This window comes from Furipterus horrens, unplaced genomic scaffold (genome assembly GCF_987537825.1).
Source record: "Furipterus horrens unplaced genomic scaffold, mFurHor1.1.pri manual_scaffold_5, whole genome shotgun sequence".
Classification (NCBI taxonomy): domain Eukaryota; kingdom Metazoa; phylum Chordata; class Mammalia; order Chiroptera; family Furipteridae; genus Furipterus; species Furipterus horrens.
The window spans coordinates 179,194,434-179,214,769 of record NW_028327175.1 but is presented as its reverse complement, the minus strand read 5'-3'; the positions used below and the strand labels follow the sequence as shown (position 1 = coordinate 179,214,769).

The 20,336-nt window shown below is 37.9% G+C and overlaps 1 protein-coding gene and 1 pseudogene across 3 annotated transcripts in view; both read left to right on the top strand.

Annotated features, from left to right (window-relative positions):
• The window catches only part of PARG (poly(ADP-ribose) glycohydrolase), a 191,147-nt gene that overhangs the window by 23,421 nt on the left and 147,390 nt on the right, over positions 1-20,336 (top strand). For 2 of the 3 annotated variants that reach the window (XM_090278367.1, XM_090278366.1), the window contains exons 5-7: positions 1,727-1,845; positions 1,972-2,055; positions 5,062-5,136. In XM_090278367.1, coding sequence (XP_090134493.1) covers positions 1,727-1,845; positions 1,972-2,055; positions 5,062-5,136 — 278 coding nt within the window. Of the gene's footprint in view, positions 1-1,722; positions 1,846-1,971; positions 2,056-5,061; positions 5,137-20,336 lie in introns of all 3 variants that reach the window. The other variant, XM_090278368.1, reaches the window with a different exon arrangement.
• Positions 9,598-9,993, top strand: LOC150010470 (small ribosomal subunit protein eS12 pseudogene; annotated as a pseudogene).

Here is a 20,336-nt window from a genome sequence, read left to right as displayed (position 1 = left end):
CGTACTATCTCCCTCCCTCACCCCTTCCCTCCTCCCTGCTGACCTCCCTGCAATATGTTCTCCATACCTATAGTTCTTTTTCCACTCTTGTTGCCGACTTAGTTTGCCTTTGTTTCGATTCACTAGCTTCTGTTGTTGGTTGTTGTGATACAGTTTTCATTTTAATGTTCATGGTTTTGATCCTCCTTCTTCTAAACAAGTCCCTTTAACATCTCATATAACAGTGGTTTGGATCTAATGAACTCCTTAAGTTTTACTTTGTCCTGGAAGCAATTTCTCTGCCCTTTCATTCTGAATGACAGCTTTGCTGGGTAGAGTAATTGTGGCTGTAGGTTTTTGCTTTTCATTACTTTGAATATTTCTTGCCAGTCCCTTCTTGCCTGCAGAGTCTCCTTTGAGAAATCAGCTGATAGTCTAATTGGGACCCCTTTGTACATAATTCTCTTCTTTTCTCTTGCTGCTTTTAAGATTCTCTATCTTTAATTTTTGACATTTTGATTATAATGTGTCTCAGTGTGGCTCTCTCTGGATCTAGTTTATTTGGAACTCTCTGTGCTTCCTGGACCTGTAAGTCTATTTTTCCCCCAACTAGAGAATTTCTGTTTCATTATTTTTTCAGATAATTTTTCAATTTCTAATTCTTCTTCACCTTCTGGCAACTCTATAATTCAGATCCTTGCTCTCAAATAGCTCTCCCAGAGGTTTCTGAGCTTCTCCTCATTTTCCTCATTTTTTGTTTCCTCTTTCTGCACTGGTTGAATGTTTATTCCATCCCTATGTTCCAATTTGTTGATTTGATCCCTGGTTTTCCTTCCCTCACCACTTGTCTTGTATGTGTTTTTGTTCATTTCAGCAAGACTAGCCTTCATTCCTTCCACGTCTTGATTAAGTCCCGCTGTTATTTCTGTAAGCTGTCTTATAACTATAGCTCTGAACTGAGACTCAGAAAGATTATCTGTTCGTCCATTAATTTGTGTATTTGCTTTCTGGTCAGCTGCGTGATTGGGATCTCTATCATTATCCCTGCCATCCTTACAGGTTTGTTTACCTTTCCTTCTTGGGCGGGGCCTATCACACCTCCTACGCTATAGGGGGCGGAGCTCCATGCACTCGTCATACTGGGCAACCCTTCTCACCACACTGGCGCTTCCTGTGGGGGCGGGGGTCCAAGATGGATTCCTGCCGTTCACTCTCTGTTGAGAGAATGGGAGCCTCCTCCTCCATCCCCATGCCCTCTGGGCCTCACAATCCAAGGCAGTGGGGGTCTGTCTTCCCTGGTGTTGGAATTGTGGGCTGATGGGTCTGTACTACAGCCGGGGGTGCTCCCCTGGCGCTTTTCGCCTCCCCTTAAATAAAGGTGTCTGTGCTTACCACAGTTCCACCGCTCGTCGCTGCAGTTGCCGCCAGCAGCACAGCTTGATCTCTCTGCCCCGGCTTCACCTCTCCTACCCGTCCAGATGAATACCACTTGTTTATAACTTCATATGTTGGACTTCCATTTAGCTTTATTTTCTGGAACTTCTGGTTATTTCTGGTTTTGTGGTAGTTGTATTCCTTCTTAGTTGTGGAGGGAGAAGTAGTGTGTCAGTCTAGGCCACCATCTTGGCCGGAAGTTGCTGGTGTCTTTTTTATATTTGCTTTGGCTTCTTTATTTGAATTCTTCTGTAGATGATACACCTAGTTTTTATGCACTTACAGTTTTCTTGTTAATCTCTATTTCAGGTAGATCTTTTGCGAGCAGGAGAAGTTCCTAAACCTTTTCCAACACATTTTAAAGATTTGTGGGACAACAAGCATGTAAAGATGCCTTGTTCAGAACAAAACTTGTATCCTGTAGAAGATGAGGTAAAAACAAAACTGTTTATTAAACTGATAGTTTAATACATTCTTCTTAGACTCCTGCTTCTATGAAGCAAAACAACAACAGACAAACAAACTTAGTTTGCTCATTTGTTTTTCCTTTTCTCAAAGAATGGTGAGCGAACTGCAGGGAGCAGGTGGGAGCTCATTCAGACTGCACTTCTCAACAAATTCACACGACCCCACAATCTGAAGGTATGTTCTTTTTGCTATTCTTGCTTCTTACATGTAGTTCTTAGAGATGGACCCTGTGTCTCCTCCTCCAAAGACTTTTTTATCTTTAATGGACTCAGGTAACAGCATTGTTTATTTGCAGTGTGCTTGCTTCCTGAGGAACTCTATTTGGACGTTCTTGGTTTCCATTCCATCAGTAATAAATGACTAGAAGTATTAAGAATTATAAATGACTTGCCTGCAGCCACACAGAATAATTTGGAGAACCCAAAATTAGACCTGTTTCTTGATTCCCCATCTAATTTCCATCTGTCCAAGCTCTTTTATTTTTGTTCTAGAATTATCATGTTTCTGAAATGTCTTCAAAAGTAAACGAGAAAAGAATTATGACTTCAGAAATATTTGCCCAAAGGAAAGCTGAGTTTCCTAATGATTAAAGTATACATTAAACGTTCTGTTTTTTATTGCTTTTAATATAGCTTCTAGCAGTTTAATAATTTATTAATCTAATATTTTGGCAATAATTTATAGTTTGATTTTTAAAAATATTTTATTTAAGACTATAAGGGCAGTCATTAGATTGCTTTTCTAATAGCTAAAATATGGAGTACTGCAAGGTTCCCTGTCCCGCAGCTCCCTCAACGTGGGTGAAAGAACTGACTCAAATGAATCGTATGAAGAGAGAGAAGGGTGTCTCTCTCTGATAGGAGATCACTGATCACTCTTTTCTCAGTCAGGGTTTTTATTGAGTTTACTACATGCGGAAATGCACGGGGTAAGCATGCAGACCTCCACCAAATGTTTGGAGTAACAACAAAGGGAAGCATAAGTCAGCATAGGGAGATAAGTAGCAAGACTGTGCGGTGCCAAGGCATATCATAGGACTCCAGATGTCTCTTTTTACTTAAACATTTTGTTTTCACATTCTACTGATAAGAATTTGGGGCTACACAGAACAGAGCAGGCTTCATTAGTTTCAAAGAGTACATTGCATTCCTATTCTACTTCTAAACCCCTCCCGGAGTGTGGGACTGGCAGTATGGTATGTGGGGTGCATTTTCCAGCCGGTTAAGGCTTATAGGTCCGTATTCTGATTCTGGCTCCACACAGCGGCCACAGCCCTCTATCCCATACATACCGGTCTCCCACAGGGTACATATGTGTTTATTTTTGGCACTATGTAAACTTAAAGTTTTTACAACTATAAACAGTACAGGTATCTATACTTCTGTGAAAATGTGTTTCATTGTCTTTGAGAGACTTAATTTGTTGTGTATAGTTTCTCAGGTTTTATACTGTTTTCCCATTTTTACACAAGTTATTTTTAAACTTCCTATACCTTTCTGTAACTCCTTTTTTCCCCCCCTTAACATGAAAATACATTGATATGTTGTGCCATAATGTATTTTGAAAATTCTATTCTTTAGGTACAGTGTTTTACAATCCTGTAATTTACTCCTTTTAAATGAAAGAACTTCTCATGGTCTGCCAGTGTTCACTTACTTTTAGTATAATGTTAATTATGTATGTACAAACATAAAATTAAATATAAATTCTTATACTTACAGTATACATCTAGGAACTTGAATATCCCTTGATTCCAAGTAAATAATATACATTCTGTTGGCTCATTTTTTAACCTAGATAGATGCTTAGTGATAATTTATATGGCATGAAGCATTTTTGAGGAAGCTCTTTGGCAGAGTGTTAATTTTTTAAAACTTTAATGATGAAGGAATTTGGAAGATATATAGTAATAATCTAACACAGTGTTTTTCAGATTTACATATGCCTTCAGTAAAGATATTTTGGGGTATGTATTATGAGTATTAACAGTTTATAAATTTATATATTTATTACTTTATTAATGTATGCACATTATAAAATATAACCAAAAGAGAAATTTAAAAGGATGAGGTAAAATATAATTGTAAACAATAGTTATTTCTGCATAACTAATGAGTTGTCTTACTTATAGCCCACTCTGGTGTTAAATACAAGATTCAACTGAGTAAATTTTAAAGATCTTACTGGCTTTATTCAACAATTCATGAATATGGGCAGCATTCCATCCAACAGATAGGAAGGAGCTCCAAGAAGCTGTACAAAATAAAGACGTTTATAAGGAAGGAGAGGGAACAAGGCAGTTATATTAGCAAATGGTTGATTGCTGCAAGGTTGCTTTCCTTCAGGGAATGGCAAGGTTCTATTAGGTGGATGACCACACTGGTGCCAACCAAGTGGATCCTGATTGACTGATTAAAGATTCTGTTTCTGGGAGAGCCAAAACTAAATAAGTTTCGATTTAGTGATGTGAGACTCAGCGTAAGTGACTCCATTTTGGGACCTGTTGTCTTGTTTTTAATATTGATAAACAGGTATAAAGTACTGCCTATTCAGACAGTAATTTTACTAGTAGATGACGTACTATTTTGACTTTCCATTCGACATAAGTATATGGCTTATGTGAACTACTGGGGGAAGATAACCATTAAAATGTAACTTATAAAAATAGCTGGTAATAAGGGAAAAAATACAATTTTATGCTTTAGATCAGTGTCTCTCAATCATTTTTTTATTATTGCCCTCTCCACCAGGGATCCTTTTTATACATTTTTTCCCTACTGTACTCTCCCATTGAAATTTTAATACTACAAGTAAACCGTGTATCTGCATATATAGTGTGATCCTTTCGATGGCCAGAAATCATAATATTTAATTCTTTTAACCCCAAGTATCCAATATGTGTCTACTTGGATTGCATCACCTCTGTTTAGAATGCATGCTTTGAGGTAATTCTTATGTTTTTCCCCTATTACTTTATCTATCTAATCTCATATTTCTTAAGTGAATAATAAGTTCGTAGGCATTACATTTGTTCATAGCTACTGATGTGAAGTAGTTAAAGGTAGGAGGAAGTTTGTCCATCATTAAGAAATTTACTGCAAGTAGTTCATAAAGCAGACAGGCTATTCATAGATAATTCAGTTGACTCTCATGAGGTTTTTGTTTATGCTTTTTCCATAGGATGCTATTTTGAAATACAATGTGGCATATTCTAAGAAATGGGACTTTACAGCTCTGGTCGATTTCTGGGATAAGGTAAAAGTATTCTTATTTTCTTTAACTATGAAAATAATTAGAAAACTATAAAAAGTTTAAGAGAATTACCCATAATTCTGTCATACCAACACAATATCATCTTTTATTTTTGTGAAAAATATTTCCTGTTACTTTATATGCATGTTTTAGATACTAATTTTGAATTTTGCTTTGTTCTTTTTTTTGTTATATTGTTACACCATTATCAAGATTATCAGTGGCTGCATATTTTGTGACTAGTTTTTGAGGATTTATTGAGTCCATATTCTCAGACATCTGGGTTTCTAGTTTATACACACACACACACAGACGTACATGTACAGTCATGTGCCACTTAACAGTGGGGATATGTTGTGAGAAATACATCATTTAGGCAATTTTGTCTTTGTGTGAACATCATAGATATTTTTCACTTACATAAACTGATGGTATAGCCTACTGTACACCTAGGCTATATGGTATAGCCTATTTAGGTTACAAGTCTGTACAGCATGTGACTGTGCAAAACACAAGATTAAATCAAGCACAAGAGAAAATGATGTAATCAAGAGATGTGGTAAACACGAGATGTATGAGGCTACTGGCTGTATTTATGGCACATTTTTTAAATAAGTAGAATATACTCTAGAATAATGATAAAAAGTATAGTATAATAAATACATAAACCAGTAATATAGTTGTTTATTACCAAGTATTATGTACTGTACATAATTGTATGTGCTATACTTTCATATGATTGCAGTGCAATAGGTTTGTTTACACTTCAGCACAAGCACGTGAGTAGTGTGTTGTGCTACACTATGATGTCAGTAGGTGATAAGAAATTTTTGACTCTATTATAATCTTATGGGACCACAGTCATATATGTGGTCTATCATTGACTGAAACTGTATGTTTTTTCAAATGTGATATTATTTCTTTAGGTGATATCCTGAAATTATATGACTAGGTCAAAGGGCACAAAGTTTTGTGGTCATGGATTTATGCTATAAAATAATTTTCTGCAGACTAGCAAGTTAGTATGCCATCAGGAATGGGTAAGAATACTACTTGCATAGTATTGTTGGAGAAAAGGACACCATCCATTTTGAAAAAAATGGCAGTATACCTTTTCTTAACACTTTAGTTCGAAATAATAGATTTACAAGAAATTATGAAGAAATGTACAGGGAGGCTGTATGCTTGCTTCATGCCACTTTCCCCAATGTTTATTGCTTAAATAAGTATAAAACAATATCAAAATCAGGAAATTGACATAAAAGCTTATTTAGATTTTACCTTGCCTTTTCTCACTTGGCGTAATTCCCTTAAGTACACTAATAATATTTTTCCTTTTTATTGCTGAGTAGTACTCCATGATGTAGATGTATCATAATCTGTTTAACCATAGTCACATTTTAGGGCATTTGGGTTGTTTCTAGTTTTTGGCTGTTACAACAAATCTGCTGTGTACGTATTATCATGTGCAGGTTTTTGCATGAACATAAATTTTTATTTTTCTGAGATAAAAGCCTAAGAGTGTGATTGTTGAGTTATTTGATAAATGTATTTTCAATTTTAGAAGAAACTGTCAAGTATACTTTTGCTAAGTTAGTAAGCCTCCCAAAGAAAGATCCTTTATATACAATATATTTTTAAACTTTATAATTTTTTCTCACATTGTTTTTAGTTTTTCATATTATGTAAGTTTTGTTTATTAATAATAGAAACTAAGTAATTCCTGAAATGAAAACATTTTGAATTGGAATATTTTCAATAATACATAATTTTGATTTATCCAATAGAGACTAGTTTTTGAACTTTGAACATGTTCTGTATTTTTTATATTGGGGCTTATCCCTCTCTGGACTTTTTTCAGATAAATAACTATAAGATAGAATAAGATGAGGATTATTATTCCTATTGTAAATAAGTGTTTGTGATTTAGAGATGAACTTTCTTGGCCAGAGTGACATAGATTGTCCCTGGCTGAGCAGTATAACCCAATCAGTGTTCTTTCAACTCGAGAGACGATGGTGTAGCTTCTTAAGTGTCTATCTGCACCGCCGAGAATGGCTGTGCAGTCCGACTCGGGAGTGACACAGTATCTGTCTCCTCCCGTGTTGAATCGACATCTTGCGATGACGCTGGAGTGTCCTCTCCAGTGGAGCTGAAGCTACAGAGCCTGGGCAGGTTGATATGGAGGGTCTGCTGTTGCCCATGCAGCAGACCACCCCTCTCTTCGCAGCTGAAGGGTCCAAGGGAAAGACGGAGTCGATACAGCTTGGCTTCAGGTGCACCGCAGGAGTTGCCGGTGTTGACTACAACATCAAACCGCCTTAGGTACTCCGGCTCCGGATTTTCTGTCGGGGTTTACTCCCTTAGCCTTTCCCCTGAAGAGGTATGCCGCAAGGCAGCGGAGGTTTTTTGGAGTCAGAGTTTTCCTTCTCTGATGTACCCTGACTGGAAGATCGAACCAGCGACACTTAGCTCGCAGGCCGACGCTCAATCCACTGAGCTAAACCAGCCAGGGCAGTCTTTCAACTATTGCCTGCAATTATAATATGTTGTCCCTCTGCACACACCTTCCCCTCCTACTTGCTACCTTACTTTCTTTGCAGTAAGAGACTGACATGTCCTCTTCCTCCACTTTTCTCTCTTGAAATTCTATCTCCCAGACTCACATTTTCCTGTCTGTTCCCTCCAAAATGAGATGTCACCTTTTTTGGAATGTCCATGACAGATTTTTAAATCTATCTTGTGGCATTCCTACTCTTTGCCTTACTTTATACTTGATGAAATGTTGGCATCCACACATTGATGTTTTGCTCCCTCTCTTTCTTCCTCCCTCCCCCTCTCTCTCAAAATAAATAAATAAAATCTTTAAAAGAAAGTGCCGATCACCACCATCTTGAGTTTCTGATTTCGCAGGTCCAGGGTAGGACCTGAAACTTTACATTTCTTTCTTTTCTTTTTTAAAAATTTATTGGTGTGACATTGGTTAATAAAATTGTATAGGGTTCATGTGTACGGTTCTATAATACATCATCTGTATATTGTGTTTTATGTCAAATCTTGTGTCTATGGGTTTTTGTTTGTCATTTGTTGCTTTCAGTTTTATATCTCACATATAACCGAAATCATGGTCCTTAACTTTTTCCGCATTACTTATTTCACTTAGCCTATTCTCAGGATCCATCCATGTTGTTACAAATGGCAATATTTTACCCTTTCTTATTGCCGAGTGGTATTTCATTGTAGATATGTACCTCATCTTTATCCAATCCTCTATCAAAGGACACTAGTTGTTTCCATGTATTTGCCACCGTGAACAATGCTGCAGTGAGCATAGGGGAAGATATATCTTTACGAATAAAAGTTTAAAATTTTTTGGGGTAGGTACCCAGAAGAGGGGTTGCTGGGTCATATGGTAACTCTATTCTTAATTTTTTGAGGAACCTCCATACTATTTTCCATAGTGGCTGTACTAGTTTATATTCCCACCAACAGTGAATGAGGGTTCCTTTTTCTCCACAATCTCTCCAACATTTGTTATTACTTGTCTTGTTGATAATAGCTCTTCTAACAGGTGGTATCTCATTGTACTTTTGATTTGCATAGTAGCCATTCTAATAGGTGTGAGGTGGTATCTTATTGTAGTTTTGATTTGCATTTACCTAAAAGCTAGTGAAGCTTTGAACATTTTTTAATATACCGGTTGGCTGGCTGTATGTCCATTTTTTAATTGGATTGCTTGTTAGTTGACTTGTGTAAGTTCTTTATATATTTTATATATTGTTTCGAAGCATCTTCTCCCTTTTGATTGTCTGCCTTTTTGTTTTGCTGTGCAGAAGCTTTTTAGTTTGATGTAGTCTCATGCATTTATTTTTGCTTTTACTTCCTTTGCTTTTGAGGTCAAATTCATAAAATGCTCTCTGAGTCCAAGGTCCATAAGTTTAGTACCTATGTTTTCTACATAATTTATTGTTTCAGGTCTTATATTTAGGTCTTTGACTCATAATTTTTGTGTGTAGGGACAAATAGTAGCCTGATTTTATTCTCTTGTATGTGTCTTTCCAATTTTCCTAGCATTGTTTATTGAAAAGGCTTTCTTTTCTCTGTTGTATGTTTTTGGCTCTTTTGTTGCAAAGTATTTGCCCATATATATGGTTTATTTCTGGGCTCTCAGTTCTGTTTCATTGGTGTCTGTGTCCATTTTTCTGCCAGTACCATGCTGTTTTGATTACTTTCACTTTGTAGTATAATTTGAAGTTAGGAAGTGTGATACCTCCCACTTTGTTTTTATTTTTTCCTTCAGGATTGCTTTGGTTATTTACGTTGTTGTGTGATTTCATACAATCTGGGGTATTTTGATCTATTGCTTTAAAAAATGCCATTGGGCCTCTGCTTGCTATTGTGGAGTTGTACTGGAGGTGAGGCTTGGGTGTGTTCAAGATTCATCTTTACACGTAACCCACCTCCATGGCCAAGGATGGCATTGCTGCTAAAGGTGTAATGGACAATAATACCGCTTTATTATACAAGAGATGCCGAAGTCCACCCTCATCCACAATGGCCTAGCGCATAGAGTACCTGAAGCTGCCAAAGCCTTAGGTGCCAAGCCTACCTTTGTGTGCTTGCATTCAACTGTGATGAGCCTATGTATGTCAAGTGCATGGAGCCTTTTGTGCTGAACACCAAATCAACCTAATTAAGGTTGAGAACAATAAGAAACTAGGGAATGGGTAGGCCTTTGTAAAATCAACAGAGGGAAAACCTGGTAAAGTGGTTGGTTGCAGATGTGTGGTAGTTAAGAATTATGGCAAAACGTCTCAGGCAAAGGATGTCATAGAAGAGTACTTCACATGCAAGAAATGAACAAATAGATGTGACTTTTGTTTAAATAAGTAAACAAATCAACAAGTGATCAAAAATACCATTGGGATTTTGATGAGGATCACATTAAATACATATATTGCCTTGAGTAATAGGGGCGTTTTAACTATGTTGATTCTTCCAATCCATGAACATAGAGAATCTTTTCATTTCTTTATATCTTTAATTTTTTAAAATAATGTCTTGTATGTAGTTTTTAGTGTATAGATTCTTCACATCCCTTGTTAAGTTTATTCCTAGGTATTTTATTCTTTTTGTTGCAAGTGCAAAATAAAGCTTCTTTTTATTTTTTTGAAATTTCATTGTTAGTATATAGGAACACAATGGATTTCTGTACATTGAATTTGTATCCTGCAACATTACTATATTTGTTTATTTTCCTAACAGTTTTTTTGGTGGAGTCTTTACAGTTTTCTATATAAAGAATCATGTCATCTGCACAAAGTGACTATTTTACTTCTTCATTCCTAATTTGGTTGTCTTTTATTTCTTTCTCTTGTCTGATTACTTTGGCTAGGGCTTCCAGCACTATATTGAATAACAGTGATAAGAATGGGCATTCTTGTCTTGTTCTTGATCTTAGTGGAAAAACTTTGTTTTCCATCGTTGAATATGATATTAGCTGAGGGTTTGTCATATATGACCTTTATATGTTGAGGTACTTCCTTCTGTACCTATTTTGATGAGTATTGTAATCATAAATGGATGTTGTATCCTGCCAAATGTTTTTTCTGCATCAATTGATATGACCATATGATCTTTATCATTTATTTTGTTAATGTGGTGTATCCTATTAATTTGCATATGTTGAACCATTCTTGTTCCCCTGGAGTGAACCTCACTTGATTGTGATGTATTATCTCTTTAATGTGTGATTGTATTTGATTTGTTAGTGTTTTGTTTAAGATTTTTTGCATTTGTATTCATCAGAGATATTGGTCTGTAGTGTTCTTTTTTGTGTTATCCTTGGCAGGTTTTGGTATCAGGGTGTTTTGGCCTCATTAAATATCTTAGTAAGTATTGCCTCTTCTCAGTTTTTTGGGAGAGTTTGAATGTTTGGTAGAACTTACTGGTCAAGCCATTTGATCCTAGACTTTTCCTTTCTGGGAGTCTTTTGTTGGTTTATTTAATTTCCTCACTATTGATGGGTATATTTAGATTTTCCAGTTCTTCGTAGTTTAGTCTAGGAAGGTTATATATTTCTAAGAATGTGTCCATTTTCTACTAGGTTATTTAATTTGGTAACATATAATGTTTTATATTATTCCTTTATGATCTTCTATATTTCTGTGCTGTCCTTCCTAACTTGTCTTTCATTTGGGATTTTTTGGGGTCTTTTCTCTTTTTTCTGTATTGAGTCTAGCCAGAGACTTGTCAATTTTATTAATGTTTTCGAAGAACCAGTTTTCTTTTGGAATTAATTTTTTGTATAATCTTTTTGTTTTCTATTTCATTTAATTCTGCTCTAATTTTCATTATTTCCTTTCTTCTGCTGGCTTTGAACCGCATTTGTTCTTTTTTTTTTCCTGGTTCTTTAAGATGTAATATTAGACTGTTTATTTGGGATTATTTTTGTTTGTTTCTTGAGATAGGCTTGTAATGATACAAACTTTTATTACTGCTTTCACTGCATCCCAAAAGTTTTGATATGTCTTGTTGTCATTCTCAGTTGTCTCTAAGTATCTTTTGATTTCTCTTTGTTTTTTTCCTTGACTCAGGCATTTCTTAGTTGCATGTTGCTTAATAGGCACATATTTGTGGTTTTTTCCTGTTGCCTTATGCAGTTGATTTCCAATTTCAAAGCATTGTGCCCTGGCCTGGTGGCTCAGTTGGTTGGAATGTTGTTCCACACACCAAAAGGTTGCGGATTTGATCTTCGGTCAGGGCATGTACCTAGGTTGCAGGTTTGATCCCTGGTTGGGGTGTGTATGGGAGGCAACTGATCAATGTTTCCCTCTCATGTCAATGTTTCTCTCTCGCTTTAAAAATCAATAAACATATCCTTGGTTGAGGAGTAGGAAAAAAAAGCATTGCGGTCAGAGAATATGCTTGGTATGATTTCAGCCTTCTTAATTTTGTTGAGGCTAAGTTATTTTTTATTTTATTTTATTTTATTTTTACTGTTGTTCTATTACATTTGTCCCAATTTTCCTGTGTTGCTCTCCACTGCCATGCCTACTCCCTCCCCTCTTACCAGAGCTTGCTGCTCTCCAGGCCCACCCTGGCGTGCTCAGAGAGGGGACCTAGAAATGTTCCTAGGCCACTTGGTCCCCAAGGCCTTGGGCCCAGGAACTCCAGCCCCCAGCTATTAGAAGAATGGGAGAATCCAAGAGAGCAGTATTCCCACATGCTCTCCTTTTAAAGGGTCTGGGAGAATCTCCCACATAGCAGAAGGAGGTGGAAGGTATGTCCCTCCCATCCAGTCACCTTCCTAGTTTTTGGCGCCAGCCTTGCATGCCTGTTTTTTCTGTATCTTGCCTGTGCGCATCTTGGTTGCCAGGGTGACACACACATGCACCATCTTCAGTGCTTCCTCACCCCTCCCCATTTTGTGGGGTGGATTCCCCCCTCTTTTCGTTACATTCCAGTATATGGTCTATCCTTGAGAATGTTCCATGTGTACTAAAGAAGACTGTATAATCTGGTGTTATGGGATGAAAAGCTCTGTAAATGTCAGTTATGCTTATTTGGTCTTATGTGACATTTAAGATCAATATTTCTTTATTGATTTTCTGTTTGGATGATCTATCTGGAGCTATCAATCCACTATTAAAGTCTCCAGCTATGATTGTGTTCTTATCAGTTTCTCCCTTTAGTTTTGTTAGTAGTTGCTTTATATATTTCAGTGCACCTTCATTGGGTACATTTATATTGAGAAGTGTTACATGGTCTTGAGGTTATGTCCCCTTTTATCATTATAAAATGTTCATCTTTGTCTCGTGTTACCCTTTTTACCTTGAAATCTGTTTTGTCAGATATAAGTATAGCTACATATCTATTTGCTTAGAGAATCATTTTCCACTCTTTCAGTTTGAGTTTCTATTTGTCCTTTTAGCTGAGATGTGTCACCTGAAGCCAGCATATGGTAGGGTTTTGTTTTTTGACCCAGTTGGCTACTCTATGCCTTTTTATCAGTGAGTTCAGTCCATTGACATTTAGGGTAATTATTGATGTATGAGGATTTCCTATAGCCATTTATCTTTTGTTTCCTGGTAGCCCTGTCTCCATTGTTTCTTTTCCCTTGTGTTTCTTTTTCTTTTTCTTTTTTTTCTTTTATTTCTTTTCGGAGATACAGGGAGGGAGGGAGAAAGAGAGGGAGAGAAACTTGATGTGTGAGAGAAATATCCATTAGTTGCCTCTCACACGCCCCCAATTGGGGACCAGGCTACAACCCAGGCATGTGCCCCTACTGGAATCAAACCAGTGATCTTTTGGTTCAAAGGCCAGCGCTCAATACACTGAACCACACCAGCCGGGGCTCCCCTGTATTTCTGCCTGTTATTTTGGTTTGGTGGTATTCTATGATTTTTTCCCTTCTGTCTTATCTTTTTTAATGTTATGTGTCTCAGTCCTGGATTTTTTTTTGTGTGGTTACCATTAGGTTTATGCAAAACAAAATTTAATATATACAGTAGTCTCCTTTTCTTCTGAATTCATTTTATCTCTATTACCCTTTTCAAATTCAGATCTTTATCCCCTCCCATGTTTTTCTTGTCACAAATTATCCCTATTTACCTCCTTTAACCTTTATGTTGTATTTAAGTTTATACCCTGTTCTGTAAAAGAGTTGCAGTTTCCTGTTTCTGGTTTATTAGTTATCTTACTCATAGTTTTGTATCCATTTGTCTTTTGTTTAAGGTGGAATTTCCCCCTTCAGTAGTTCCTCTAATGGAGGTCTTGTGGTGCTAAATTTCCTCAGCTTCTGTATCTGTGAAAAAATCTTTATTTTTCCTTCATAGTTAAAGGATAATTTTGGTGGATATATTATTCTTGGCTTGTTATTTCTCTATTTTCAGTAGTTTAAATGTTTGATTCCACTCTTTCCTAGCTTGAATATTTTCTGCTGAAAAACCCATTGATATTTAATGGGATTTCCTTTATGTGTTACAGTCTTCTTTTTCCCTGACTGCCTTGAGAATTCTTTCTTTGTCATTAATTTGTGACAGTTTTAATGTAATGTGCCTTGGAGAAGGCTGTTTAGATTGAGATAATTAGGTGTTCTGTTTGCTTCTTGGATTCTGGGATTCAGCTCTTTCCACAGGTTTGGGATGCTCTCTTTAAATGTTTGAGTAGGCTCTCTGTTCCCTTCTTGCTCTCCTTTTCTTCTGGAACACCTATTATTCTTACATTGCTCTTTCTGATGGAATCAGATAGTTCTGGTAGAGTTCTTTCATTTTTGTTTTATCTTTTTACTCCCAGGTCTCCCTTTCCTTCCATCTGTGTCATTTCTAGATTTCTATCTTTGGTATCACTAATTCTTTCCCCCATCTGGTCAGCTCTTGTTTCCTGTGCTTGCTAGTTCTTTCTTCATCTTTTTTATTGAGTTCTTCATCTCCAGAATTTGTTTACTTCTTTTTAGAAGTTTCAACCTCTTTGGTAAAGTACTCCTTTTGTTTTTTGATTTTATTTCTGAGCTTATTAACTGCCTATCTGTGTTTTCATGTATCTTGTTTATTTTTTTCAGAACTGCAATCTGGAATTCTGTCATTTAAATCACATATTTCCATGTCTTGGAGATTTTTAACTTTTTCTGAACTGCCTCATTACCTTGGTTATTCATGGTGTATGATGTGTTATTTCTCTGTCTAGGCATTGATGGGAATGAAATGTGCTTTTTTAAAAAAAAGTGATACTTTTCTATTCAGGAGGTTGATAAGAAGTCTTTCTTCTGTTTTCCAGTAGGTGGCATTGAAGGCCCCCTTCCCCCCTTTTTTTTAAGTTTCTCTTACACAGCGTTGGCTTCTCAGATCTCTGCTGGGTGGTAGAATATGCCCTATATTTCCTGGCAGGTGGGTGTCTCCTTTCTGACCAGGTCTCCTTGGTCTCAGTGCACCACCCCTGTGACAGAATGTGGTGCACTGAGACCAGGGGTCAGAGCCTGTGAAATGCCAGCACTGTTCCCTGCAACCAGAGGCTGCCAGCAGCACTGTACTGCCAGAGGTGTCCCCGGTGTTCCCGCTAGGCTCAGTCCCTGGCTGGGTGATCTGGGTGAGGCCGGCTGGTGCATTACTGGCATTGTTTTCCTCCCACTAATGGTGACTGCCACACCTCAGCTGTCTCACCTCTGTATCTCCACCCCTGTCATAGGGATTAACAGCAGTGTGCTCCCCTGCTGCTCAGAGAAAAATGCTTCTGCCTCTCCAGTTCTCATGGTTGTAGTGAATGTGCTCTGCTGTCTGACAATTACTGCCACAGCCTCTTCTGGGGTCTACTGTTATGTCTGGGAGGGTGAGGAGAAGTCGCCAGGAAACCCCCACCACCACCACCAACATACACCCTGCTTTGTTTTCTTACTTGGCAGTGACCACCACCAGACAACCATGGCTGCATCTCTACCCTTCCTCTCCACCTTAGTTACTGGGTTTACCTGCAAAATGTACTGCTCACTCAGGCAGGAATGTGTACACTCACATACAAATAGCTAACAGACATGTGGAAAGATGCTCAAAATCCCTAACCTTCAGGGAGGTGTGAATCAAAACCACAATGAGGTGCTACCTCACACAAATCAGAATGACTGTTATCAGAAAGTCAACAAATAACATCTGATTGTGAGCATGTGGAGGAAAGGGAACACTTGTTCGCTACTGGTGGGGCTGCAAACTGGTGCAGCCACTATGAAAAACAGTATAAATATTCCTTTAAAAACTATAAATAGATATATCATATAACCCATTAATTTCACTCCTGGATATTTATCCAAAGAAAACAATAACACTAATTCAAAAAGATGTATGCACCCCTATGTACATTGCAGCATTATTTACAATAGCCAAAACATGGACACGACTTAGATGTCCATAGATAGATGAATGACTAAAGAATATGGGATATATATGTATGTTCAGAAGATCTCTGAACATGAAAAATAGAGACATTTATTAAAGAAGATGCAAGATACAAGAAACATTGTTCATAGGATAATGATGCTTCAGTCCCCTTCAAAGTAGGCACCTTGGGACCTCACACAGTTCTCCCAATCACCATCACCTGCCCCTTTGTATTTTCCTGAATCTCATCAATGATCTGAAATCTCTTCCCTTTCAAAGGTGATTTGAGTTTTGGGAAAGACTAGAAGTTACAGGACACCAAATCTGGGGTGTTGGGGGTCTGGGACACCTGGGTGATTTGATGTTTTGCCAAAAAACTGCATGAGACATGATGTATGAGCAGGCGCGTTGTCATGATGAAGCTGCTAGTCACCAGTTGCCCATAGCTGCAGCCTTGTGAATCATCTGAATAGTTTCCTCAGAATAATGTTCAATCTTAATGCAAAATTTGATGCAGATTCATTGGTCTACTTGCTCAGTCATTTTGAATGGGATGGCCACAGAGTACACATGCTCACTCAATAGCATCTACCATCTCCACTGACTAGTACAGTGAAGTCGTCATTGTTCACACATGTGCATTCCAGTCCACTCTCCTTGGACGCCAGGTTATAAGGTTATATCAATGTTTTACAAACTGTTCTAGTTATATTAACAATAGCTGGACTTTTTCCAGACAGACCTTGTTGTAATACTGAATTTAGCCCTCAAGCACTTTTGTAAAGTGTAGGTAGCACATTAAATTGAGAGAGGAAAATAAGTTAAATAAGTGTTCAATGTTAAATAGGTGAATCTAGATTTGAGCCCAGTTTAGTTTCAGCACAAAATAGGTGACCAGTAACCATTTGTTGAATATGTGAAGGATTGCTTTATTTACTTATTTTTAGAGAGAGGGGAAGAAAGGGAGAAAGAGAAAAACATCATTGTGTGAGAGAATCATCGACTGTTTGTCTCTTCCACATGCCTCAACTGGGGACTGGGCCTGCAACCCAGGCATTTGTCCTGACTGGGAATTGAGGCAGTGACCTTTCACTTAGCAAGATGATGCCTGACCAACTGAGCCATGCTAGAAAGGGCTATGTTTTTTTTTATTGTAATGATGTTTATCCCTTAAAGAACACTGAACATTTTTATATATCAGGTATTGTACTATGGAAGATGCAGAATTGATTGACAGTCTTATCCTCAGAAAGCAGGGCACTGAACATGTCCATAGACGACTGTAATAATTAAAGTGGAAGAAGTGTTCTCTTCTTGTCTTCAGACCTTTTTATTGCTGAGTATATTCCATTGTGTGAATATACCATGCTGTTTATCCATTCATCAGTTAATGGACGTTTGGGTTGTTTCTACTTTCTGGCTATAAACACTGTTGCTATGAACTTTCCTTTTTATAAATCAAATATATTGGGTTGACATTGGTTAATAGGATCATATAGTTTTCAAGTGTACATACATTTCTATGATACATGATCTATATTATTACACTGTGTGTCCACTCAAAGTCCTAATCATCTTCTGTCACCAAATATTTGGCCGCCTCTACCCCCTTACCATCTGCAACCCATTCCCTCTGGTAACCACTATACTGTTGTCTCTGTCTATGAATTTCAGTTTTATATCCCACATATGAGTGAAATCATACGGTTCTTAGCTTTTTCTGAGTGACTTATTTCACTTAGCATAACATTCTCAAGGTTTATTCATGTATTGCAGATGGCAGATTTCATCTTTTCTTATGGCTGAGTAGTATTTCATTGTGTATATGTATCACATCTTCTTTATCCAGTCCTCTATTGAAGGACACTTTGGTTGTTTCCATGTCTTGGCCACTATGAACAATGCTACAATGACATAGGGTTGCATATATCTTTATGAATAAATGTTTAGAGTTTCTTGGGTAGATACCTAGGATACCCAGGAGCAGATTGCCAGGTCATACGGTAACTGTATTTTAATTTTTTTTGCCTGGCTGTTTTCCATAGTGGCTGTACCACTATACATTCCCACCAGCAGTGAATAAGGGATCCCCTTTCCCCACAATCTTTCCAACACTTGTGATCACTTGTCTTGCTTATAATAGCCATTCTAACAGGTGTGAGGTGGTATCTCATTCTAGTTCTGATTTGCATTTCCCTAATACCTAGTGAAGTTGAACATCTTTTCATATATCTGTTGGCCGTTTGTATGTCTTCTTGGGAGAGATGTCTGTTCAGGTCCTCTGCCTCCCTGCTTTTTTAAATCGTCACTGGCAGACATGTTTATTTATTTACTTTTTAAAGATGTTATTTATTTATTTTTAGAGAGAGGGGAGGAGAAGGAGAAAGAGAGGGAGAGAAACATCTATGTGTTTGCCTCTCACATGCCCCTAAACCAAGGCATGTGCCCTAACTGGGAATTGGACCACGAATCTTTGGTTCGCAGGCTGGCACCCATCCACTGAACCACACCAGCCAGGACAGGACTTGTTTATTGATTTAGAGAAAGGGGAAGAGAAGGAGAAAGAGAGGGAGAAAAACATTGATGTGACACAAATATTGATCAGTTCCATCTTGTATGTGCCCCAACCAGGGACTGAACCTGCAACCTAGGCATGTGCCCTGACAGGGAATCAAACTTTTGATCTTTCGTTTATGGGATGATGTTCCAAACAACTGAACCACACCACCCAGGGTGTCTCTGCCCATTTTTTTAAAAGTATATTTTATTGATTATGTTGTTACAGTAGTCCCAATTTTTCCCCCCTTTGTTCCCCTCAGCCAAGCACGCCCCTTCCCTCCAGCAAACCCGCCCCTCTTAGTTCATGTCTGTGGGTCGTGCACATAAGTTCCTTGGCTTTACCCTTTCCTGTAATATTCTTAACTTCCCCCTGTCTATTTTTTACCAACAAATGATGCTCCTTAATCCCTGCACCATTTCCCCATTTATCCCCCTTCCCCCTCCCAACTGATAACCCTCCCAATGATCCCTATACCTATGATTCTGTTCCTATTCTGGTTTGCTTAGTTGGATTTTGTGTTTATTTTTTAGATTCAGTTGTTGATTGTTGTGAGCTTGTTGTCATTTTAGTGTTCATACTTTTGATCTTCTTTTTCTTAAATAAGTCCCTTTAACATTTCATATAATAATGGCTTGGTGATAATGAACTCCTTTAGCTTTACCTTGTCTGGGAAACACTTCATCTGCCCTTCCATTCTAAATGATAGCTTTGCTGGATAGAGTAATCTTGGTTGTAGGTCCTTGCTTTTCATCACCTTCAATATTTGTTGCCAGTCCCTTCTTGCCTGCAAAGTTTCTTTTGAGAAATCAGTTGATAGTCTTATAGGCACACCTTTGTAGGTAACTCTCTGCTTTTCTCTAGCTGCTTTTAAGATTCTCTCTTTATCTTTCTTCACCTTTGGCATTTTAATGATGATGGGTCTTGGTGTGGTCCTCTTTGCATCTAGCTTGTTTGGGACTCTCTGTGCTTCCTGGACTTGTATGTCTATTTTCTTCGCCAAATTTGGGAAGTTTTTCTTCATTGTTTTTTCACATAATCTATCAATTCGTTGCTCTTCCTCTTCTCCTTCTGGCACCCTTATGATTTGGATGTTGGCATGTTTAAAGTTGTCCCAGAGATTCCTAAGCCTCTCCTCATTTTTTTCAATTCTTGTTTCTGTACTGATTGACTTTTTTTATTCCTTGTGTTCCAAATCACTGATTTGAACCCTGGTTTCCTTCCCTTCACCGTTAGTTTTGTGTGGGTTTTTCTTCGTTTCACTTAGCATTGCCTTCACTTCTTCCCTTATGTGTTTGCCATACTCAAGCATATCTGTCAAGCCTGTGAGCATCTTTATCACCAGTGTTTTGAATTCTGCGTCTCTGTTAGGTTGGCTGTCTTCTTGTCTGTTAGGTTGACTGTCTCCTTGTCATCACTTGGTTCTCCCACTGGAACCTTGATCCGTTCCCCTTTTGGGCCATACTTTTCTGTCTCCTCATTTTGACAGGCTCCTGTGTTTGTTTGCCTCTGTGTCTTATGTAGAGCTGTCACACCTGTTACGTTATAAGGGATGAAGCCTTAGGGGTTCACCAGTACCAGCGACCCATTTCACCACGTTGTGGTGCTGTGTGTGGGCAAGGGGTCTGAGAGGGAACAATGCCACTTGCTCAGCATTTGCACCTTTTCCAGGCACTTCTCCTACTTCTGTATGGGACTCAGAAGTATGGATCCCACTCTCTAGCTGCTGCCCTGGCTGTTATTCCCAGAGTGGGTAGGTCTGTGGATGTTCTAGGACC